This window comes from Lynx rufus, unplaced genomic scaffold (genome assembly GCF_022079265.1).
Source record: "Lynx rufus isolate CCGP_SWC_20201006 ecotype Redwood Valley unplaced genomic scaffold, mLynRuf1.p SCAF_2, whole genome shotgun sequence".
In the NCBI taxonomy this organism is placed as follows: domain Eukaryota; kingdom Metazoa; phylum Chordata; class Mammalia; order Carnivora; family Felidae; genus Lynx; species Lynx rufus.
In genome coordinates, this window is record NW_025814834.1 from 65,595,892 (window position 1) to 65,622,628 (window position 26,737).

Genomic DNA, 26,737 nt, shown 5'->3' on the forward strand with positions numbered 1-26,737 from the left:
GAGATATTGTTTTACCTTAATCTGCTTGGCTGGGGTCATCTCTTTCTCAGAATAAAGGACCTTTTCCTGGGCAGACTTTTCAAATTGCTCTTTTAAAACCTTTGTTGAAACCTTTGGAATCTCTTCATCCTCAGGTGCATCAATGACTGCAAACAGAAAAGAATACCAGGGATGTTATGTAACTAATAAACATGATGTTTGAGAAGGAAGCTTCTCACAATATATGTTAAATGAAAAGGTTCAAGGTACAAATATATGCATATGGCACCATTTCATTATGTAAGTTAGTGTCAAGAAATATGGGGAGAACAATGGTGGTGGTTATCTCTAGACGAGAAGTCGTAATTGAAGGAACTGTTATTTTAATTGTATATATTTTTCAAGTTTTCTACAAGCATGTTTTACTTTCATGCTTAGGAAAAAATAATATAAGTTATAAAACAAGAAAAGCACACCAGAAGGACAGAAAAGGAATACCTGCTTCCTTTGCAAAACCAAGATAAAGCCAAAATACAGACAGACTCAAGTAATGATTGGGTCACAATTGGCTTAAATCTTCCCTTTTAGCTCTTCAAGGCAACAAAACTTCTCATTCCCCTTTTATGGGCAAAACAGCCTGTACCTGTCTTATGCAAACTCGTACAGATTTGTCTATAGTTTAATTTCATGTATGTAGGTTGAAAACTGAATTTAGAAGTGTTAAAATCTGTTATTGAAAGTAATACAATCTAGATAACATTTCTGTTCTTAGGGAACTTGATAAACATTAAGTTTTACTGTAGGTGCCCGAGGCAAAAAGCAATTCAGAGATGACTGGCGTATCACCTTCTAGGCTTTTAGGATGAATTCATAAGACTGATGGGCAGTGAACTATTTTAGAAGCTTATTGCATCTGTTACCATAGGCAGAACCTAATTATGTATAGAAATACTACTTTGTCTCCTTTGGGACTGTGAGTCATAGTTATTAAATGTACTTAGTGGGAGGGATTATGCTTTGGAAGTCCTCCATTCAAACCCAGACACATGAGTAGGAGAAAGGCATACTGGGGTCAAATAATACCAGATTCTCACCTGTTTCTTGAACACACTGATGGAACTGAGAAGCTTGGTTTATTTCCTCAGTGTGCTTTTCAAGATGAGAGGCCTGTGTTTAAAGATAATTTTAAATAAATAAATGTTTTTAAGAAGTCAGTTATTTTAGTGCTGCATATATATTCTTCATTTCACAGTGATTTTCATTCAAGACGTCAGTGCACTTTGAGAGATGCTAACTAAACTTCTGTCCCTTAATTAATTAATTTTTAATTTGAGAGAGAGGGAGAGAGAGCAAGCAGGGGGGAGGGACAGAGGAGAGAGAGAGAGAGAGAGAGAGAGAGAGAGAGAGAGAGAGAGATTGAGAATATCTTAAGCAGGGTCACATTCAGCGTGACCCCATGATCCTGGGAGCCAAAATCAAGAGTCAAATCTTGAGCCAAAATCAAGAGTCAGATGCTTAACCAACTGAACTACCCAGGTGCCCCTCTATCCCTTGTTTTAATGCATGGGCTCATGGTATAACAGAACATATATAAATTAACAACTAAAGTGCACTTAAAATTTTAGCATGATCATTTTATTTTTCAAAGAACATCAGTGCCAAAATGGGGAAATAGATGCTGATGTATATTGGTATTAAATACATAAAGGACATTAAAAGCAATTGTTTACAGTGAGGTTAGAATTTCCACACAGTTTTGGAAATGGGAAAGTATTGTGTTTCTAAGTAGTTACCATTTCTGTTTCAAGAATGTCACTTTTGTGTGCTTTGGAGGCTGCTTTTTCATTTCTTTCCATTTCCTGGCTGCTTCTTGAAATGTCCACTTGGCTGCTGTGGATTATCTCCTGAAAGGAAATGAATGAAGAAATACACCGTGTTTTAATAAAAGTTTGAAAATGTTAACTTTTTTTTTTTTAAATTTTTTTTCAAACGTTTATTTATTTTTGGGACAGAGAGAGACAGAGCATGAACGGGGGAGGGGCAGAGAGAGAGGGAGACACAGAATCGGAAACAGGCTCCAGGCTCTGAGCCATCAGCCCAGAGCCCGACGCGGGGCTCGAACTCACGGACCGCGAGATCGTGACCTGGCTGAAGTCGGACGCTTAACCGACTGCGCCACCCAGGCGCCCCAACTTTTTTTTTTTTATTAATGCAATTTTAGTGACAGTCTTCTGAAAAAAATTAAGGTCCCTCAGTGTATTAGTTTTCTTGGCTACTGTTACAAATTATTACAAACTTAGTGATTGATTTGTAACTGCACAAACTTAATATATTTTACAGTTCTATAGGTCAGAATCCCTGAATGGATATCACTGGGGGTGGTGACAGGTGTTAGAAGGTATGCATTCCTTTCTGCAGGCTCTAGGGGAGAATCTATTCCCCTGGCTTTTGCAGTTTTAGATAGCGTGCTTATTTTCCTTGGCTCACGGCCCTGTTCCTGCTCAGGTTTCTCACACTTCCATTCCTGATTCTCTCTTCCAATCCCCTGTTCCACCTTGTGATTACATTGGGACAATTTGGGTAATCCAGGACTCTCTCCCTGTCAAAAGGTCAGCTGATTAGCAGCTGTAATTTTATTTGCAATCTTAATTCTCCTTTGCCATGTAACTTAATATATTCACAGATTCTGCAGATTAGGACATGGGTATCTTCAAGAGCCATTATTCTGCTTACTACCCTTAGTAAGCTATAATATGAGAAAGATGAACCTCAAAACGAAAATGCAAATCCTTATGGAAAACAAATGTATTTTGTTGTTTATCAGCCAACTTTTCAGAAAGACTTTTCAGCCAAACTTTTTACAGAAAGACATTCTAGTCTCCAAGTTTGCCATCTAGTTTGATGACACATCCAGAGTTCAAATGAAGAATATAACCATTAAATGTAACCAACATAAACAGACCATATTATGCTAGTATGTATGTCTCTCTCCATGCATGGGGCAACTTTTGATTTTGGTTAAGTTATCACAGGCGACCCTGGCTGAATCGGATACTTTGATGCTCCTATTAATTTTGGTGATTCAGCCCTGTTGTTACTACAGAATGTGATCTGACATAAGTATATGATTGATTGATTGATATGATGAGTCATTTGGCATATTGCTAAAAATCTTAACTTCAAAAAATAAGGATATGAAGAGATTCTAAGAACACATGAATTTGAACTTGTTTGAAGTTGGAAGTTCACTTTTATCTTGATATCTACATGACCATCAAATACTGTTTTTGAGGTCTAATTTTTAAAAATTTGTCTTTGTAGAAAATAGTCAGGTGAGCCAAGGTCCATTATTTTTCATCAAATATGAGCACTAATTTTTTTTTACACAAAGTTAAATAGTTTTGAGCAGTCAAATTCTAATCCTTTAGACTAAAAATAAGTTTATAATTAATTAATGAGAACTTAACTTGTTTCTTTTGTTTTTGTTTTTTTGCCAGCGGACTTTTTCCTTCTAAGGGTATTTGGTATACAGGGTAAACGTTCTGATTAACCAAGCAGCAATCAGACATCTGCCTAGAGATATATAGCATGATCCAATCTTATTTTACTTTTCTAGGAAGGAGAATTAAGAAAAAAAGTTTGGATATTCTTAAGGAAAAGTTTACTTAATGAATGAATGACTAAAATCACAAAATTCTATTAACAAATTGATTTCATTCAACACTCTATTTGCCAGAGAATGTCCTAGAAATGAGATGGAACAACAAACAAATCATGTACTTTACTTTCTCAAGAGGGAGTATAGAAAATAAATAATCCATATCCTTTCCTTTAAGTTCAAATAATCAAAATTTGATTTAATAGGAAGCTTTGCATAATTAAGTTTTATTTAAGGAGATCAATAACACTGGGCTGTAGGGAACAATAACAATCATTGAAGGCTGCAAAGAGAAAAAATGCATGGTCTTTTCATGATCATTGTTTACAACTGTGACAAGCGTTTCCACCTATGAAGATATAATGGAAATATTCTTTTTTTAAGTTTATTGATTTATTTTGAGAGAGGGAGGGAGAGAGAGAGAAAGCAGGATAGGGGGAGATAGAGAATCCCAAGCATGCACTTCACTGTCAATGCAGAGCCCAATGTGGGGCTTGAACTCACAAACCGCAAGATTATGACCTGAGCTGAAGTTGGACGCTTAGCCAACTGAGCCATCCAGGTGCCCCTAAAGGAAATATTCTATGGCTTTCTTATGATACAGATTAAACAGACAATGAAAAAGCAAAGGACAGTGGGAACCTGAACAGTACCAAGATCCTTACTGAAGGGCACCATGATCCATTACTATAGAATCATGTCTGTACTTAGTTCTAGGTGAGAAGCTATGGACCAGAGACATGCTTATTGGTGTTTTAAAATTGGAATTAGTTAATCCCTACAAAAATCAAAATTTCTGCCTGCTTTTGCAAACTTTGAAGATCCAGCAACACTGGGTTCACATTTCAACATGGGAGTTACTTGCTGGCACAAAGTGAGTAGTGGTCAACCTTTTTAGTTGGGACATGTACTTTTGAGTTGGTCACTGTTCACATTATTCACTAATAAGTGACACCAAGTTGACATTAAAACAACAACAACAACAACAACAACAACAACAACAACAACGACAACCCTGCCTGGAACCTATAGAAATTTTAGCTTCTTATACTTGCTGCTAATCATCAGGTTGAATGAGTAGAGTTGGTGATTTGAATCTGTATGTTAAGACAAATGCAAGCACTGGGAGTAAAAAACAGTAAATAGATGTAATTTTGAAATATTTTGAAAGTTACCATTTTCTGGGTACTTTATACTTAATGTGTATCTACTTGAGTAAAAACAATCCATGCCTATCATATCTAAGTATGTTTTCTTGTAGGAGATGACACAACATAAAGAGTACAAGGGTACATAAATTTTGTTTAGAGCTGGAAGTTTCTACTTATGTGCTATTACTAAATAGAACTGTAATTGCTACATTAGTTTGGTATGTTACTGTCCATATATCAATTTTACTGCCCCCAGGTTGCTATAATTTATATCCAATCTATCTTAAAATATGCCAAGATTTTATTTCTATCATTACTGTGTTTCATATTTTGCAGCTAGTTAAGTTTGGATTTTAAATATGCCTTCCATTCTTCTCAGTTGCTGTGTTTACAAAGTACAGCGTTAGGTAAAATGATGGGTCATCATGATGCTCAGGAGAAATCAAATTACACAAATAAAGTGTAATAAAGAATTCTGGCAAGAACACCATACATAAATTCACACAAAACAATTAATAAAATTTGTTCCTGAATATTAAATTCAAATATAGCTCAGGCTGCAAGAGACAAAAATGCAGTTGTTCACAGATGGATTAACCAGGAATCAGAAATGGGGACTTTTTAGTAACTCCCTCCTCTACTGGGTATGTCATAATATTGTGTAAGTCACTAAATTACACTTAATTTTTTTTCATTTCATCCCTCCATTTATAGAAAAAGGAATGATACATGTCTTCTAATACTGGAATTTAAAGAAGAGAATGTGGCACAACCACAAAATAGTATGATGTTTGCATAGCTCATACCAATCTGATGTTGGCTCACATATTAGACAAGTATCTTACAAAAAGCTACCCTTGATACATATACTTCTCCTAAGGAGATTTCTCCAGCACAGGAAAGACATCACATCCTGCCTACCCAACTTACTATCATTATAGGAAAAAACGTCGTACATTTGTACCAATAAAAATTCAAACTCAGGAGCCTGGGTGGCTCAGGCAGTTAAGCCTCTGACTTCGGCTCAGGTCATGATCTTATAGCTCATGGGTTTGAGTTGCATGTTGGGCTCTGTGCTGACAGCTCAGAGCCTAGAGCCTGCTTCAGGTTCTGTCTCCCTGTCTCTCTGCCCCTCCCCTGCTTGTGCTCCCTCTCTCAAAAATAAATACACATTAAAAAAAAATTTAAAAATTCAAACTCATTCTAATGCAATGAGTAAAGAAAGAGTAGGACCAACTTTTTCATGGTGACTCATTATTATTGTGACTTTTAGGAGTACACCCAATAAAACAAAATGTGATGAAAGTTTGGCAAAATAGTGCATAGTAACTGCCTCACTATGGTGGGGAAAAAAGTTCATGCTCAATGCCAATAATTTAGCTCTTTTACCCACCACTAATCTCATTTTTAATAAATCTAGAAATAGTTATGATGTTTTAATGCTATTTGTATCTTTGTCAGACATAATACCAAAAATGTGCTATTTATGTTAGCAAAAATGTCAATGGATTCAAGGTTTGAAAGAATAATCAGTTCTTCCTTTTAAGTGATGAGCATAACAATTTCTATTGATATATTTTGTTTCTCTAGATTTGGATATATTCAAATTCAGATGTGTTTCTTCTGCCATGAGTTTTTCTTTTTTTTAATAAAAATTTGCTTTAAAAATTTACAATATAAAATTTGATTTCCCTAGGGTTTGAGCTTCAGGTTAAGGCTTTTCCACATTCACTATACAGTTTTGAAATCACGACTCAAAAATTATTTTCTGTTCGAAAACTTCTATAGAGAGTTACGTATTCCTGCTTCTTTTTTTTGTTGTATTTCCATCCTCTCTGTAGATATCTTTATTACCTGCCTATCACATTTTATAGCCATTATTTTATAATATGAATCTCTCCTTTAACTAAACTCCTGTATCCTCAAATCTCAATGTTTAGCATCTGGCAGACAGTAGATGATCCCTCCCCCCTTGCCCTGAAATATCAAGGAGTAAGTGCATAGGCAAATAGTCATATTTTTTCCAAGAGTGTGAAAATTTTATAATTTTAAATCTAGTTTAAAAATTGAGATTCTAAACTTTTCCACATAATCCTCTGATTTTATTTTTTAGTATTTTGGCTGACAGTCTTTGATACTGAACATTTCATAATTGGTAGAATTACTGAAGCTGATGTGTATAACAATAACATGTCAATCACTTTACAAAGTGTTCTCAGAAAGAGGCCCCTTGGTAACACTGCAAGTGATCAGAACATTTATGGGTGAACATGGCAGTGCTGTGATGCCATAAGGAGTATTTGGCATCTTAGGAGGAGAAGCCTGTACCAAGAAAACAAAGAATGCACAAAGGCAACAAACATACAGAAAGGGAAAGAACCTTTAAAAACAGAAAAATATATTCTCAGATAGCCTTTTTATAAAATGATCTTCATGGTGCTAAATAGACTAGTTTGTATGGATGGATGGATGGATGGATGGATGGATGTATTTATTTTTAGTGAATTAGTATTCACTGAGTTGATGAAATTGAAGTGTTGTCAGGCATCATCTAGAAACAGAATACATTGAGCAGAATTACTATGACATGAAGAAAGCAAGCTGAGATATTTATGATCAATGAAAGACAATACTTTATCCTAATGCAAAATATTAAAAAAATCTTTTAAGATAAGGTAGTGACTTTCTCCTTGGAAATCATTGCATTCCTAAGCATGTTTGATTTTATATAGCTTCACCTATGCATTTATTCAACCAACAGCCCTTGAGTACCAATGATCTCTATCACATTGTGCTAGGCATTGTCAGCATTGTTTTAATAAAAGTTTCTATAACCAATCATCTATCCATCTATCGCTGTATCTGTACAATATATAAAAATATATTCATATATTAGAGTAAAAAGTCTCAGCTTGAAATTCTCTTGAGGCAAGGTTTGCAATATATACAGGTGCATGAATTATGTAGTTTTATTACACAAATATCTGGGAGAAGTATTATCATTCAATTAATTTCACCTTTTTTTTTCACTGAAAATAATTATGCTTTTGTCTTATTTAGCTACCAAGAGCAAAACCTAACTTTTTAAATAAAAAAACACTTAAAAGTAGAAATATTTGACTTCAAAAAGAGGTTTCTGAATAAGCAATGCCAGCTTTAACTGCAAGAACTCTGACTGCCTCTTCTTTCCAAAAATATTATTTATAGAGCCATATTCCTGTTTCCAAAAATGCTGAAGATTCATAAAAAGGACATATAAAAGATACACTCTCAACTGGGCCATCAAACATATTAGTTATATAAATAACAGTATTTATTTGACAAACTCAAAAAGCAGGATACATATAAACATTCAATTTACTGTAAAGGATGCCCTCTAGAAGTTTTATGTAGATGTATGTTAAAGATATATGTACGTATACAATATTTCAGATCAACATAGACATAAAGCATCTTAAAACCAAAGAAGCACTAGGATATAAATAAACACAAAAGTATGATAAAAGAGGCTAAATCTTAGAGTCTCAAGGAACAGTGAAATTATAAATAAAAAACTTGCAAAAAGAATGGAAATATTTTAAAGAAAAAAGAAAACCAGAGGTTACATGTGTCTGTTAATTAATGCAAACCAAAATAAAGAAACAGAAGAATTCCACCTCTTCACTACCAACCCTCCCTCAACAATATCCAAGAGATTTATAAGCCCTGCCAATTCTATGTTTAATGATCTCTTGAGTCCATGCCCTCTTTAGCCTAAACTTTTGACCCATTTAAGTTCCTTATATTTAATCTATTTCAGTAGTCTCCCAACTTTTCTTCTTCCATCTAAACTTGACCCCCTTTATTTCAGTCTTAGTTAGCCAGAAACATGTTTCATCAGTGCATATCTATTCATTTTACTCTCCTATTTAAGTTTCTTCAATAGCTCTTGATTGTCTTAGAAAAATGTAACAGTTCTTTAACATAACTTAGAATTTCTTTATTATCTGGGCTTCGCCTGCATCTCCAACTTCACGCCTCAGTTATGCCTCACTGTATTCACAAATATATCATACTCTTTTTACCTTTTGTGTAAGATCTTCCTTTTGCCTAGAATGCAATTCTATATTCATGAAAAAATTATTTCAAATCTCAGCAGGAGCATTCTCTGTTCTCACATGTCCTCCTTGACCATCTTTCATTCAGAGTAATTTCTGTCATCTCCTTGTGTCCCAACAAACCTCATTTATATTTTCTATCACAGAATAATTGCACTTTAATTTTTGTTATATGTCTATTTCTCTGATATAGTGAGCTCCTTGAGGGCAAAATAATATACTCATCATTGAATTTTTGTGCCTGACATATGGTGGGTGCTTAATGACTATGAGCTGAACAAAACATACACACACACACACACACACACACACACACACACACACACGGCACAGACTCCAGAGTCATTCTTCTTGAGTTAGGACCACGTTTGCTCACTTTTTTGGGCAAGTTAGTTAGATCTTCAGTATGTCCATTTCTTGTCCTCTTCCCCCTACCCCCAAATACAAAGGACTAATAAGGGAATAATAACAGTGCCTGTCTCAGAAGGTTATTGTGAGGAGGAAGTAGGTTAATATATGTGAACACCTGGCTCATGAGTGCTACATTAGTGTGTGCTATATTTACCTAACAGACATTCATTGAACACTTACTTTGTGTCAGCTATTTACACAGTAAACAAGGCAAAAAAAAAAAAGTATGGAATGAAAGTAGGTTGTCTATGGCTTTTCTGTGAATTTTACCATCGAACTTCACCATGAATTTTTCATTACAGAACAAAGCCCAGAAACTAAAGAAAAACAAGTTCTAATACATACGTTTTTTTTTTTTCCCCACCAGAGAAATAGTGGATTTGGGTGGTTTATTAAAAGAGAGATAAGCAAAAAGTGCCTGTGCATATTATGACTCTGCCAAATCATTCTGGCTGCTAGGACATGGAAATACTCTACAGAGACATGGCCAGAGACTGCCTTTGTGATCACCTATTCAGTTTTTCTATGGTTCATCTTCATGAACTGATACCCAGTGAACAGTCAGTTCATAGTGATTTCATCTACAATTACTCATTTCTTACTACACTTAACTCTTTCCTAAAAGTCCTGTTGTATGACTCTCATGTAGACAATAAATTAAGAAATGTTAATATTTGTAGATTACATATCTTTTTATCTCATCACAACTCTCAGTTTCAACCATCAGAGTCTGACTGATTGAAACAGGAAAGGTAATTTGGTAAAGAGACATTGGGTGGCAGAAGTGGGGAGTGGAATTTATACAATTTTCAAGATATCCAAAAATAAGACTTGGAGATTTTATAGATGATAACAGAGCTGAGTAATGCTGCAGAACCGTCTGGTGAATGCACCCATGCTGCTGACACTGAACACAAGACACGTTCATTGCCAAAGCTATCAATACTATATAATGGATGCTGCTTCTAGAATAGTTATTTCTTGAAATTGGATGTAGCTAATCTCCTGCCACCAGCCGTAATTAAAATTAATTCCAACACAGTCCCTGCTTCTGATGTCATTTCATTACTTCTTTATGCAAAGTCTCAGTTGGAGTATCTGATTGGTGCAGTCTAGTTCATAGGTCCCAGAATCTGGCCAGTCTAGGAGAATAAGTGTATGGTATTTGCAGCTTCTCTAGTGGAGGCCGCTTCTGCCTCATTGGGTAGAGGAGTTCCCAAGTATAGAAGGAATTTCAGATGTCAAAAAGAATGAAAAGTGCCCATTACCTCTGCTAAAAAAAGTATTATTTATGAACACTGAGGTCTTCTTAACCAAATGGAAACTAGTTAAAAACTCAAGTATAGGTATTTACTTTTGACAACAGATAACACATAAAACACTATGTCTTATAATGGAATAGAACTGGGCCTGTTTCTTGGCAATGTATGTTCCATATGACATTACAAGTACATGTAGGATGACTTTGAGACAGTACAATTTGCCTGCTAAGAGGTCATAAAGAGTTCATGGTATACAAACCTGCCTCCTTCTTTTACTATCTCTCTGAGTCTCTATGGCCATCAGTCTTGTTCATTGGGAGTAATGATATTTCAAATTTTTATATAAATTCCAAGTAAAAGGAAGAAGCCCAATAAAACAGATTTGGCTCTGATGCAAGCATTTCTGTTTGCATTTCTGTGCAAAAAAGCAGTGTAATTCTTATTTTTTTAAATGTTTATTTATTTTGAGAGAGAGCGAGTGAGAGAGAGAGAGAGCAAAAGTGGGGGAGGGGCAGAGAGAGAGAGAGAGAGAGAGAGAGAGAGAGAGAGAGAAGAGAGAAAGAAAGAGAGAATCCTAGGCAGGCTCTGCCTGACATGGGGCTTCACTTTCAAGACAAAATCCAGAGTTGGACACTAACTAACGGAGCTACCCAGGTGCCCCAAAGTCGGTTAATTATTAATTATGGTTACAAATGAATTATTCTGATCATTTGGGTTTTCTTCAAAATAAGGAAAAATGGGGAAAAATAAAAGGATAACTAGTTGCAATTTCACTGGTAAATATATCTACTAGCAATATGGGGAATGGAAAGAGATTGAAGTGGCAGATAGGAATATTACATTATGGCTGGTGTTTGTCATCAATTCAAGTGACAAATCAGGTAAATAAGTCACAACTAATTTCAGACTCACTTAGAAGCCTCATTTGTAGTCTGCTTGGACAGAGAGTGGGGAACCACGGAAGGAGATAGATATGAAGGGCTACCATTGATTGAGTGTTGTACACAAAGGAAATGTGCAAGGCTCTTCACACTTGTATAATGTCTAAGTCATTTAAAATTCTACCATTCCTAATTCTACATGATGATTACACATGAACGTAATAAAAGAGATTGAAGGAAGAATGCTATGCAAAATTTTAAAGACAATAAACATATACCATGAATATAGTGTTTTTGTAAGAATTTCATCAGCCAGCTATTTTGAACCAATGTTTTTAACAGCTAAAAGCAGTAAGTGATGTATTCAACTCGCTTATATTATGTGCTTAGAGTGCGTTTGAAGTAGGGATAAGAAGAAAGGAGAGGCATTATCTTCAACCAGTTAACTATGCTGAAGAACTGCACAATTCTGAGATGTCTTCAAAGAATCCAAAAATTAATAATCAACTGCAGTAATTTGTATTGTGCATTAATTCTTAAAAAAACCACTGGGTCTTTCACTAAAATATACTTCCTTTTTGCTACTATAGCAGGTAACTACACATTTTCCTTTCTTTTAGGGTTGGTGATTCAGTGAACCATCTTTTCTATTAGTATAATATTGGTCATCAAGTGCCAAGACTCAACAAATAAAAAAATCAATGCCAGAAGTTTGAGGGGTCTCAAAATTGAAAAGAGGTTCTTATTAAAAAGGACCACAGACTATTTGCTTTAAGTATATGCTTAAGTAGTTTCATTTTACATAAAAAATATCAACAACTAATAAAAATTGAGCCACTTAACTCCTATAGATTTATAGAAAAAAAATCGGATGAAATGAAATTTAAGGACATACTCTTTGATCTGTAATGGATTTCCTCCCAATTAAACTTATCAATACCAGTGCACTGCAAAGGACAGAAAACCTACCCACTTGCTGGAGGCTCATAACTGCAGATTAGGTTTGTTCTATAAGGATGGATCAGGGCAGATGAGACGCAAACGGTCATTGATAAAAAGGAATGACAGGTCTTTAAAACATTTCAAGTATAGTGGTCTATGAAATACTGGAAGATAAATACTTGACCACATATCTCAAGATTATAAGAGAGATTATACTGAGTGTAAGTGCCAAACACAGAGCCGTGATTATTAAATGATTTAACGAGTGTTTTGTGAGAAATGATGTTGTCTGTCACACCACTCTTTTTAGAGGAACAAATCAACATACTTACATTTGGTTCTAATATAGAAAAAGTAGTTTTGTGTGTGTCTATAAGTTTCTCATGGATAACATTTTTACACTTCCTCCTCCCCACAAATTATTGCTACTTTCCTTTGTCTGTTTTCTCTACTCAGATGGTATACTTTGTCAATATCATAATTCCCTCCACAGTAATGAAAAAGGCCCAGAAAAATAAGGACATTGGAGGAAAAGGAGTTGAGGGGAGAAAAGGGAAAATTCCTGTGTTTGATCCTCCGAAAGAAAAAAACAAAGACAATATAATTTGGGGGGACTGTTGTTATTTTTAGAATAATAGCACAAAATATTTATGATAAAGTCCCACAAACTGAACCCCAGCCTAAAGTACTGACTTCATCAAAGTTCCTCCAAATCTCCCCCAAATATTTCTAAACATCGTGTGATATGATGAATTTTAGTATTCAATTTTTCCAATTTGTACTCTGAAGACAATGAATTTCAAAAGCCGTAGCAGGATAATGTCTTTAGCACTCCTGGTATTTCCACCAGGGTAAAGAAGATAGATTGAGCGCTTGGCTCCCCCTGTTGGTATCAATCTGGTGGCTGGTATATAATGCGCCCTGTCCTCCTGGTTGGGTCAGAAATGAAGTAGCCTCAGCTGATTCCTAAAGAGATGAATCCATGGTAGATGACTATGGACAGAGAGGGATAAAGAATAAGCACACAAAAAAAGGCTGTTAGAATAAGATGTAATCTTACTCCATGTGCTGTGATCTTGAGATCTGCATGGAAGCTAGAAAAAATAAATTTCCCAAGCAATATCCCAGATAGTACCTCTGCAAGAGCATGGTACTCAGAACAGAATGTTTTAATGTCTCTTCCTTTTCTCAGGCTTGTATTTTCCCAGGTGTTTTTTTTTTTTTGGTGGGGGTTATGATAATTTGTAATTTTCAAACTAATAAATGAACATGCAAAAGAATATACAAGCTTGACTCAATCTAATCACTTTCAAAGATTCATGAGGATGGGTTTATTTTGAGAAATATTAGACCCAGAAGTAGAAAGAGCTAATAATACCTTATGCCAAGTGCTTACAGAAAGCACCCATTTTCATACAAGTGACTATGTGGAAAAAACATTTTGCAGCTTCTACAAAGTTCTACAAGCATGATGGTTCTATAATGTTAAAGGTTTCTTTTGTTATAATTTTCCTTGCTCCTCAAAAAATAGCAAAATCTATGAACTTAAAATTCTGTAGCTTGCCATTCTAACAATTTAAAAATAAAGCAAATTTAACTAGTATAATATATTGTTTCTATATTTGAGAATTCTGTTAAGTGTAATTATACAAAGAGTACATTTCTATCTTTAAACTAATATGAGACTTCAAATTGAAGGAGGGGCCACATAACTACATTCCTTCTTCCAGCTTTCCCTCCCTGTCCACCACCTCCCATACAAGACAACATAAAATTCCTCTGTGTCAACATGTCTGTGTTTTACATCTTCATCAACATCACATACTTTTGGGGATCACTGGGAACATGAAACTCTGGGCTGTGATTTTGTGTTTTGTGGGCAAGGGGCCAGGTGACACTCCCTCAACAACCCTGGGCCCGGAGATAAGAACAATACCACTCCTTTTCCCTAAAGCAATCCCAATTCATTTTATTTGAAAGGAGTGAAGGGTGTATCTGTAAGTGCACTTGTCTTCTGCAAATGAAATTGAAAATGGGTTCTATAAGAACAAATAGCTTTACAGAAACAGAAAACCCACAGAACCATTAAGAAGAAGAGGAGCTGTGGAAATGGTACTCCAATAATAGGGGTAAACACTGCTCCTACAAATTCTATTTTGGAGAATGAGTAAGATGAATCGTGGCAAGAAAAGCAACCAAGTCAGGATTTTTTTAAAGCACTTGAATCTGTGCTTGCAACTCAGTCTTACTTATGGGTTTTTTTACTCACCACTGAGGCTCTGACAGTCTGAGAAGTAGTGCCAGGGCCCCCTCCGTATGATAAAATTGCTAAACCCCTCCAAGTCGCCAGGGGGATTAGCTCATTTAGTTATAAATGAGTTATAAACCTGTGTAATAAAGGATCCCAGGCTGAATGCACGCACTGGACAGATGCACTATTTCACCAAGAAGACAGTTTCCACAAAGGACCCAGGCAAACATTTTGCCAATGTCTTCACAGTGTGGGATTAGAATGAGCTTCCCTTTATAATGATGCACTTCCGTGTCCTGCAATACTGCCACAGGGGAGGGAGAAGTGAATCCCTCTCTGTGCTACAAGGAGAACTCATAGACCAACAGATTCTGCAGAAAGAGGCTGAAATTGGAAGTTGCAAAGGGACCATGACTAAGACTTTATGGTCATGCCTCAGCACAGTTAGCAATTGCCATCAACTTCATTTAGGGACAGCAGAGGTTGAGAGTTATAGTGTGTGGCTCCAAAGTAATGCAATTCATGTCAGTAGATCACAAACAATAGTCTTATTGTACTTTATGGGCACTCCTTGTGTCTTCAGGAAAGAACACACATTGGTTTAGTTTTGTAAGGAGCCAAACTGACTATGAGTAGGTTCACTACATTATTTAACACAGTTTATCACTTTATAATTAAATCCTGTGTCTTTCAGAAAATAATATTTGTATAGAAATAGCAAAGGCACAAACTGAAGAGATATTAGGTGTACAGATTGCGTATAATCCTGTAAAATTAAAATTTTCTGATAAAAGATGACAGTAATGAGTTAAGTCTGTTTTAATTATTGGTACATTAATGTGGTCTAAGCTAATAAATTCATTCATTTTATTTTAAAAGTTTTGATATATCTTTCCATAGTTCATTTATATCATTAAATTATTTAGGTTATTTTAAATATTCAAATATATCTTTGTATATACAGAAATAATGGCATTTCAATATTGTCTGCCATTAACGAAGGAGCTAATGGGACTTGGCGGTATGAGTAAATTGGTTGTTTGGCTGACATTTATTATATTCACCATGATTTCCTTCAGCCCTTGCTTTCTCTGTTCTCCACAGTCCCTGCTCTGTTCTTTGACTTGACATGTAGGCATCTCAAGAGAAATGTCAATATAAATAGGAGGGTCCTACTATCAGATTGCAGAAGAGTGAGGTGGGCAGAGAAGAAGCCTCCGATGAGAAACAAAGAGGGGAGTAGTCATCTCTGGGATAACAAATCCTGGCCCAGGTTTGTACTACCATGTTCTTTGCTGCACATCAGATTCACCCAGGGTGGGTGAGTGTGCCTGGGTGGCTCAGTCAATTAAGCATTTGACTCTTGGTTTCAGCTCAGGTGATGATCTCACGGTTCATGAGTTTGAGCTCCACATCAGGCTCTGTGCTGACAGTGCGGAGCCTGATTGGGATTCTCTCTATCGTCTTTCTCTCTGCCCCTTCCGTGCTCTCTCTCTTTCTCTCTCTCTCTCTTTCAAAATAAATAAAATTAAAAAAAAAAAAAGAAAGAATCACTTTTAGAACTATACCATTCCCTGATCCCTGACCACACACCAGAACAATTTAATCAGAATTACCTGGGCTGCCTGGGGAGTTCCAGTGTACTAACCTTACTGAGGTGACTTAGGTAACCTGAGTTCCCTCAGAGGTTCCATGGCCCAGCCTAATAGCGAGAATGATGTGATTCTAAATCCTTATCTAGTCAGAGAAGAGGTAGGAGGAAACAAGTCAAGGGCTCTGAAAAGATGCCCTGCTTCTGGTTCTGGGTGATGTAGAAACCAGTAGACAGAGGACTCATTGAAACCCACCACCACTACATCCCTGTTCCCCCAAAGAGGGAAGCCGGGGATAGTAGCGGCTTCATAAGGAGTGTGGGATGCACTTCTGGACAAGTCACGCTCATGTAGGCCTTATGGAAGCAGGGTTGGTTGGAGCCTGTAGGAAAAGCCTTTCTTTCTTTCATCCTGAGAAATACAAATTCTTCTGGAGTTTAGTTTGTGTTTTTGCTTTTGTTTTCATTAGAGTTGGTGCAAGCAGTACTCACTGCAGTTAATTTACTTTGCAACTTGAGCAAGGAATTTTTTTTACAAAATATAATTCTTTTTTCTTCGATTTCTGAGGAAAAAACAATGGGATTCCCCCAAGACATGGATAGGAAGAGAAGAGACGCAGATGGAGACGGAGTTAATGGGAAGGCCACCAGTGGCAAGGTGGCAAGGCAGCAGAGGCCAGAGCACAGGTGCGAAAAGCAGTAATAAAACGGGCAATCTTGAGCATAACAGAGAGGGTTTTGAATGCAAAAGTAGAGGTAAAAAAATCCATTTATGAAGTATGCATTCCAAACCCACAGTGGATCAGAGATTGAATTTCTACTTCTTGCTGAATTGAAAAGGAAACTGAGTAATTAGCGTAGAGCAAAGCTGGTTTGCTGTATGGTGTCAGGAATTGGAATGTTTTGGTTAATAAAGTACTCCAGTGAACTGAATTCTGCATAAACCAGCTTGTGCAGGTCTGGCTGCTAGTGGGTTACAGACCTCACTTGGTTGAGGCCATTATTTTATTGTTTGCTTTATTTAGCAAACACTCAGTCTTCTGATTCTGAGTCAGCATTCAAAAATTAATCTCATTGTGTTCTTTTCATTATCAAAGCTCACTCAGCACTAGGCCCTGAGAAAGAGTTGTAGAAGATAGTTTAAATGGTTTGCCTGTGGGAAATTTATGTGTATTGGTTGGCCTATTTGGAGAAAGGTCAGGATGATTCCATGGCTGGTGTCAAAAGGAAAGAAGCAGTTTTCTGGCAAATAGGAGCCCTTATTTCTTAGTATTTGTAGATCTTTCTTAGCACTGTATCGTGAAAAAAAAAACAAACTACTTGCTATACTTCCTTCATTCAGACAATTGGAGGAGTGTTTCAAGTGCACAAACCAGAAAATGTCACACAGTAGGCTCCACCCCTTCCAAATATTTCCCTCTCCCTTCCACACATTAGCTAGAACAAGCTGAGAAATCACAGCCCTCGTGGAAGCAGAACAACTCAACACGGCCCCCACTCTTTCTCCTTTCCTCATTTATTCAAGCAGGATAGTCGTTTTGTTTGTTTTTCCCGATTCAATTCGTATATTAATTATATTTTCCTCTCAGTACATCGTGTCACAATACTGCGAATAAAGCAGTCTTCCAAAGCAAATGTTATGTTCTTCATTTGTTCCCATTTGAAACACAGGCTTTATTCATAATGGCAACCCAGGCTGCAGCGGACCTGCGCAACATACGCTCTACACATACTCCTCTCCTCGCTCTCCAGGACATCCCCTCCTCTTGTTGTTTCCTATAGTGGGGGTTAAGCACTTTTCCTCAAAAGGAGACCTGCTATTACAATTTTTTAAATATGCACTAAAGTTACTGACTACTCCAGAGCAACATATGCCCAAAGCATTCAGAGGGATGTTAATTTTAAACTCATCTTTAATTACTATTAATGAGCTCCTGGGAAATGATTCTGTCTCCAAGGGCCAAATAACTGAAGACAAAAAAAAAAAAAAAAAAAAAGCTGAGGCGTGTGAGGTGTGAGGCAAAGAACAATGTCATTCTCCTTTGTCTCTTTACATGCACATAAAATGTTTACGAATCATATTCTCCTTTGAGAATAATTACCACTTGATTATGCTTTCTGGGCTTTAGTGGCAATATTGCTGATGATAATAGCTGATGTTTATTGAATGATTCATATATGCCAGATATTTTAGGAAGAATTTTACAAGGACCAACTTATTTTATTCTTAAAACACACCTGTTACTTCATCCTCATTTTATAGAAGAGATCAGATGTCTAACTCTGAGGATGATAACGTGGGCTGTCTGGCTCTAGAACCAGCAGGCTGAAGCATTACTCAAGCTTTCTCAGTTTAAGTGAGATTACTTTAAGTTGTAATGGTTATTTAAAAAATAGCATACCCAATTAAAAGACAATATAAGACATGCTTTTGATCACAACCTTATGTGTTGATAGAGATCTAGGTTAGGTTGGTACTGATGATAGAAATCCATGACCTTGAAAAATTATTACGTGGCAGAAAGCTAAAGGTAGTTTTAAAGCACTTATATGAGAAATGCTTTGCAATGTGGACATTTTGCTGATAAAAAATATGTTTAGTCTGCTAGAAAATAATTATGGGTCACCTTTAAAGAGTCTAAAACACACAGATGTCAGATTATATCTGTCACAAGCTGTCAAAAATGTTTTCTGTCAGCCTAAAACTGTCTAGGGATTGTTCCAAATCCACATAATTTTACCGAGTGCTAATGTTTGTTAGGATATTTGAAACAGCAGATATATGTAGAAAGACACACACTGTGTTGCAGCTTCCTCCTGTCCACATGAGACTTGGCCATAGGGAGCAAAGGTCAGGAATACTTCACACTCTTGACAGGGATTTTAGTGCAGCCATTTTCACATAAAAGCAATTACCTAAGCACTGTATTGCACCGATTACTTCCAAAATTTTTGGAGCTCCATCTGCTCTTTCCTACTTAAGCCACTTAGAAAACAAAACTGAAGCAAACCAAGCAACCCCAGAAAAGTAAAGGCTTCCAGGACTTCAAAATTAATAAACACAGAGTTACTCAGTACTGCATAAGTATAGGGGACAGAAAATAAAGAAGAAATTCATATGAGAAGATGAAGGTCAAACCTTGAGTGTGAAAATATGTCACAAAAGGGGATGTCTTAGACTGCTAATAGGTCCAAGGTTTATTTGGGGGGCAGATGGGAATGTTGTAAAATTAGACTGCGGTGATAATGCACAGCTTTGTAAATATACTAAATAGCCATTGAATTGTACACACAAAGTGGGTGAATTTTATGGTATGCAAACTGTATTTCAATAAAGCTGTTAAAAAAGGGGAAAAAAAGAAGAAAAAGAAAGTCCTGAAAAGACAGAAACCACAGAATGGGCAAGTGAAAATGAACTCAGAAAGAGATGATGGCAGTTTTATTCCAATAACACATGTATTCTAATACCTTCTCCAGCATATTTCAAGGCACCCTTTTAAGAATATGGGAATGGATTACATAAAGTTTCCCCAACACATTCTTTTGAGAAGCTGAACCCTTGCCCTTGTCCCATGCTTCCCTCACTCAGCGGGTCTGATTGTCCAGAGTGGCTCCCTTTTCTAATTTACATAAGGATACTCCATAGGCTAGCAGTGATGCTGCTAACTTAAACAGGTAGAACCATAAAGCATGACAAATCTAGCATATCTAAATATGACATTATCTCAAATTTTAAATGTCTGGCAGAAATGAATGTTCCTATATTTTATACCTCCTTTTTGTCTATTTCAGAACCCCATTTAAATTTTTTAAATTTATTTATTTTTGACAGAGGGAGGGAGGGAGGGAGGGAGAGAGAGAGAGAGAGAGAATGAGCAGGGGAGGGGCAGAGAGAGAGGAGACACAGAATCTGAAGCAGGCTCCAGGCTCTGAACTGTCAGCACAGAGCCCCGTGTGGGGCTCGAACCCATGAACCATGAAATTCTGACGTGAGCCAAAGTTGGACACTCAACCGACGGAGCCACCCAGGTGCCTCCAGAACCCCTTTTGAATAAAGGTGGTTGATAAAATAGTCTGATCAATCAGCAGACAGAAGGGATCTTTAATGTGAAAGACACTTTAATTTTCTAAACTTGTTTAGCCCCTTTGCTGATTTCTCAGACACACGGTTACCAAATAGCTAATTACCCTGAAACATCTGACTTCAGTACATTAGAAAGGAAAAAGGCAGATTGAACTTAATTATTACACCTTATAGGATTACTAATTGTGACCCTGACTACTGTCAGAAATCCAAAACAAATGTTCTTTCTTTTAACTCTAATCAAACTTAATTTTCAAATTAATATTAATTTTTACATGCTAAATTTTTTTTTTTTTTTTTTTTTTTTTTTGGCCAGGGACAGATTTTGCAGAGAGATAAATGTCAAGTACTTTCAACAAAGACTGAAAACATCTGGGTGGACAACGGCTTAGGTAAAACCGAATCAACAATCTGCCTCTACCTGTGAATGTCCTCTATCCCTGCTGATAAGAGAAGCAGGTTTTAGAATGCATTTGATGGCTTTAAAAGTTTAAGTGAGTATCTAATACATGATTTTTCTACATTTTCCTCTCTCTAATCAAAATTGACATGTATCTCAAATTTCTTCTTTTTAATATGAAATTTATTGTCAAATTGGTTTCCATACAACACCCAGTGTTCATCCCAACAGGTGCCCTCCTCAATGCCCATCACCCACTTTCCCCGCCCTCCCACCCCCCCATCAACCCTCAGTTTATTCTCAGTTTTTAAGAGTCTCTTATGGTTTGGCTCCCTCCCTCTCTAACTTTTTTTCCCCTTCCCCTCCCCCATGGTCTTCTGTTAAGTTTCTCAGGATCCACATGATAAGGATTATAAATTATTTCATTTTCTGAGGTACAGATGACTTTTTTCTTTCATCCTCCTACAGACTTACATACATTTCGATAAAAGACATTTACTCATTTATTCTAACATGTTTCCTTTATGTTATTTATATTATGTAGCATTATGACCTAGGTGTAGTCATTCCTTACGGAATTATTGGGGATAATTAGCATGTCTCAAAGTAGATAATGAAACTGAAGTTCAGAGAGGTCACGATAGGCCCAGAGTCCTGCAGATATTCAGCCTTTTAGTGTACATTTTTTATTAGACTCACATGCATTAATATTTCATGTGCTAGAGCCCAGACTACAGTTTATAATAACAGATTACATTTGCAAGGAGCTTGTGTGTGTGTGTGTGTGTGTGTGTATGTGTGTGTGTCTATATATCCATAAAACATTTATATGTTGCTGCTGTTTGGTTTTGCTTTTACCCAGTATCCACGTATTCTCCCTTGATAACTGAATGCTGAGAACTTCCATTTAGGTAAACAGGTACAGAGGCTTCCACCAATCACCATCCCCTGGCTATAGCAATTAGTTCTAGGAAAAGCATGAGTGTTCATTTAGAGCCAATTAGATGCAGTAAGATTTGTTCCTGAAACTTCTGGGAAAAGGATCTTACTTTTTCTCTGCATCTTTTTTACTATTATCTGAGGGAAACCTGGGTGAGAATGAGGCTAACTCAGAGGAGGTGAGGTTAAAAAAAAAAAAAGAAATATAATCAAGGTGATACACTGTGTAGTGCTTACAGTGGGCCAGGCACAGTCTTAAACACTTTACAAATATAATTCATTTAATCCTCTTAACAGACTTATGAGGTAGGTACCTTTATAATCTTGACATTATAATCAAGGAATTTGCCTAATCTTATGCAACTAATAGATGAAGGAGTAAGGATTTGGACCCACTCTTAGCTACTATGCTATGGACATACGTTGGGCCCTTACATTAATGGTAAGGAAATACATACTTAACAATGGGTTCTCAAGAAAAAAAAGAGAAAAGAAGGAAGAGAGAATGAAAGATTGTATACCCCTAATTTGTTGCATTTGCCAATTTCTCTAGTATAAGTATTCTCACTATGGCTGATTTGAAGCTATTTACGTGATATCATCTGGTTTGCAACATTCCTAAAAATTTAATAACCAGAGAGTTGGTGCAAGCCAGCTGCTCTAGTAAGCTACCGGAGCTGACACCAAATCTCCCTTCCACAAGACTGCATTTTTGTGAATCTGTGATGTTCCTTTTGGTGTATGACACTTTGGGTTGGGCTTTGTGTCTCTTGCAGTATGAAGGAGTCCTATCTGATTTCAAGTTTCACGGATACTGAAATACTCTCACGGAAGCTGCTTTTTGTCATATGAGACCTCCACAGTAACCTCATGAGATGGACAAATCACTCATCAGTTGTCCCATCTTAATTGATCAGAAACTGAGAGTTGAGAGGTGATGAATTTCATTTGTGTAGCATGGACTACATAATTTGCCAGAATTGGTGCAAAATGAGAATGCCAGAATTGGGTCCCTTGTTCAAAAATTATTAAGAATTTCAAGATGATGACAGCAGAACGTTAAGCTAAGTGCAGGGGCCTTCTGAGAATGGGGCCTTGAGTAATCACCTACGGCCATGCACCATGAAGGTGGCTGTAGGCCTGTGTCACTTAGCTGGTCTGGCGGCCTTCTAACCTGAGATCTTTAAGTCCCATAGCCCTTACACTCAGTCACAATATTTCCCTGCAAAATAAAGGATCTGTACATAATTCATTTCTATGTGGAATTTGTTATTTAAGTTGTTAATTATAACTACACCTTGTATCGTTGATCAGTTTCAAGTAAACACACAATTGACTCACTTAAAGACTCCTATGTTGCAATGCCTACATATTGGACCACAAGTATATCCAATCTTAATTTCTTATTTACATTTTGTTTCTATTAGGCAAAGTTAAAATAAATCGTACCATAAATTTATTGAGCTATTTAGACTGCACATTTTTTTTTTTACTTTTCAGACAGAGCCAGAAAAAGAAAACAAATACTATTTTACATATCAGATTTGTAATCATTCTATTGTTATATTCCCCCCTACCTCTTCCACCCTCCCCCACACACATATGATACACACACAATTGCCTTCATTTTGAAAACTTAGGTAACTCCAAATATCCTAGGGATTTTCTTCAAACAAACAAACAAACAGACAGACAGACAAACAAAAAACAACCTTTTATCTTCCACCACAAAATTTTAGAAGTACCCCAGTTACTCTCTTCCTCGTGGAAAACATGGACCTAAATACGGCTGTTCACAGTGCAATTACTGTTTTTCAAAGTGCTGAGCTAAGTCTAATGGGTTTTATTACTGGGATTCTCCCATTCAAAAATTATCATAACCCATGACAATATTTGGTGATATATGATAATGGAGGAATGAAATGGGAAAAAAATCTTTTATATCAGATAAAATGTAGAAGTTGCATTATGCAGTTTTATATAACATCTGGGTTCTACTACTCAATTCTTGATGATTTTAAGGAAAACAGAAAACTCATCACAATAATCAGCTAAATAATGCTTCAAATTTAATCTGTCCAAACAACCAGCAGATAGTTTATCATGAATTATAACCTAGAAGCAGAGGCTCAATATAAACATTTGCTCTCAACATTTCTATTTACCTGTTGACTAACCCAGGAAACATTAGAAGCTGAGAAGAAAAATATTCCAGCATGGTTCCCTAGAAAAATGCTCCAAGTAAGGAAATCAGTACAGTGGTATGCTTTAAAGATGATTTTCTGAAGCATTTTAAAATTACAATATTTGTTAATGAGTAATGAAAATAAATGTGCCACTAAAGAGGGGGCTTTCTACATTGGCCCTGGAAGAGAGGACTTCAACCCTATGTGATTTATCCGTTACCTGTAGTAGTATTACCTGCTCAGATCTTTTCTGGTGCTGGTATTGGTACTGAGACAAGGTATTACAAGAAGAAGCAATTTTGTCCTTCTCAAATTGTTTCTTCACTCTGGCCAAACCACCAGGCACTGTGCACATTCCGGATTCCTCCATCATCTAAGATGATTTAAGAAAAGGGAAGATTCAGTTTTAGATCTGCTCAAGATGGGATTTGCAAGCTATTATTTTTTATAGCTGACAATTATTGATGGGTGGTATATTAAAAAATATAACAATACACAGTTATTTCAGTAGGCCCTTATAGAAAACTTTAATAAAAATAATCTCTCCGTGTTGTTTTCTCATTTATCAGTCTTTTGATAAAGTCAGAGGGAACTTAAAAATATTGAGTTAATTCTCCTCATCTCAGATAGATTTTGATATCTGGAGATTAAACCTGTAGAATGTATTTCTCTAATAATACTCAGACTAGTAGAAATTAGAATAATGGATTCAATTTTAACCCACAGTAAGGTTGTCATTAAAATCCTAAACATCTACATAGGCAACACATTATTCAGAATATTTAAAACATTTGACTCATCCCAAAATGTATTTAAATCACTAAACACGAACAAAATAATTTTCTCTTATGCAAAAATGTCAATATCAGTAATAATAACAACTACTTAATATTAGTGCTGAGTGATTTCTATGTGTTTGCATATATCTTGTCATTTGATGTTTCTCCAACTCCTGTGAGATACAGGCATTTAGCCTCATTTTAAGATGAGGAAATTGATATTTGGGGAAGTAAGACAACTTGTTAAGTTCTCATAGCTGGGGTGTGTGTAGGAGCTGAAATCTGAAGCCCTATCTGTCTGTTTTAATGACTGCTGTTTGTCTTAATCACTAGTACTAAAGGGCAGGCAGAAAAACAACTCCTCCAGGACTGGCATACCCCAGGACTCAGCTTTTAGTATTGTGTGAGAATCAGAGGGTTTAACGTCAGAAAAATTCTAGGCTATCATTGACATTTTGCAGAATAGAAAGCCTAATTCAATAGGCATCATTTGGAACAACTTGAAAAACACTGAGGAGCCTTGTCAGATCTCATGCCCCTGTGGGAAGTGTAGAAACTTAAGGGCTTCGGTTTTGATGATTCAACACACTCCTCAGCCTAGCAGGCACTCTAACCCAGATGGGATGATAACTCTCAAGCAAACAGGCCCCATGCCAACCAGCCCTCCTCTAGGAAGCTTGGAGGGCTGCTTAAAACTGGGAAGAGATTCAGCAACCCTTCAAACTACAGGGAGGTCTCCTGAGGTCTGGCCCAGTCCTGACATAACCTTGAAGCCTTGAGACCTGAAAGTAACGGGATACCTGTGAGCTGAGGCTCCCGTAACATGGACTGTGGACTCCAGGGATCCTGGAATCTCTACCCAAATATGTAGTTTCTCAAACTGATACTAAAAATGCAACTATTATCGTGGGTTTTCCTAAATTCCAAAATATTGGAGAGTGAGTTAGTACTCAGGATTATCTGAATTACTAGCAATTTCAAGTGGTTGCTTTAGCAAGTTCATAACCTTGCCCTAATTCTGTGAACTATCCAATATTTAAGAATATGCATATTTGCTGTATGGAAAGAAGGGATAAAAATGTATATTTATATGTTTTAGATATGTATTCTATCAAATTCTGCAACAAACTTCAAATATAAATCCCGGCCAGTTACGGCCATTTGATACATGTTAAGGTCATGAGAAAGTATGGCATCTATTTTGAAATTTAAGATAAAGAAGGGAAAGGGTGATTTAAGGCCATGATATTTCTTGTACCTTTCCCCGTTGCCATTTAATGTACATAAATGGCCTTCCTTGATTGATCAGACATAGATAATATAAGAGCATTAAATTATGGAAATTGAGGCAATTATTGTTAAGAAAAAGCCCACTCTTTCCAACAACTATAAACAATGTCCAAATCATGTGCAAATTAATCTAATAAGCCTCAGTAATTATGTTAATGACTGAATACTTTCCTAGTAAGTGCATTTTCACAAAAATATCAGTTCCGATACTGAACATGTTGCTTCTCATCTACCAAATGGATTAAAAACCCCCAAATATACCCATTCCTTTCCTTTAGCATTGTGCTTTGGAATCAGACCATGTTACATGTGCAAAAATGCATACAGTTGGTTATTTTTGCCAGGAGTACAACTATTATACACTATTGTTGCCACTCACCCACCTAAGTGAAGAAGTCCATTGAGCTGTAGTTCAGTGGTGGTGATATGGTTTCTTTATTCAGCTCAGCTTGTAAATGAAGGTTTACATATGTGAGATGGCAGGACCTGCTCAAGGAGCGGTCTGTGGTCACGAGCTAGAGTGATGTTTCCTTGCTCAGGTGGAGAGAGCATCCCTGTGCCTTTGCCTTGTTTGGCCCCATGCACTGTACATTTCAACTAACCCGTGTTATTGTCAATGACCACATAACTTAGATTGTTTGTATTAAACATTTTTATGTTGATCCTTATTCAATGTTTCTTAATCTCAGACTCAGAAATAAGATTTGGAATCTAATGGGTATGCCCATAATAATTAAGCCATTTTATTGACAAACTGATTTAAATACCTAACACAGAACCTAATTAAGTTATTTTAATAATAAAGTAATTTAGCTACCTAACACTTACCTAGGTGA

General features: G+C 36.4%; 1 protein-coding gene across 2 annotated transcripts in view; it reads right to left on the reverse strand.

Moving 5' to 3' along the window:
- XIRP2 (xin actin binding repeat containing 2) overlaps positions 1–26,737 on the reverse strand; it is a 320,006-nt gene that overhangs the window by 21,130 nt on the left and 272,139 nt on the right. For both annotated transcript variants that reach the window (XM_047085514.1, XM_047085513.1), the window contains exons 4-7: positions 24,068–24,205; positions 1,773–1,883; positions 1,074–1,146; positions 16–146 (exon numbers count right to left, since the gene is read on the reverse strand). In XM_047085514.1, coding sequence (XP_046941470.1) covers positions 16–146; positions 1,074–1,146; positions 1,773–1,883; positions 24,068–24,205 — 453 coding nt within the window. The remainder of the gene's footprint in view (positions 1–15; positions 147–1,073; positions 1,147–1,772; positions 1,884–24,067; positions 24,206–26,737) is intronic.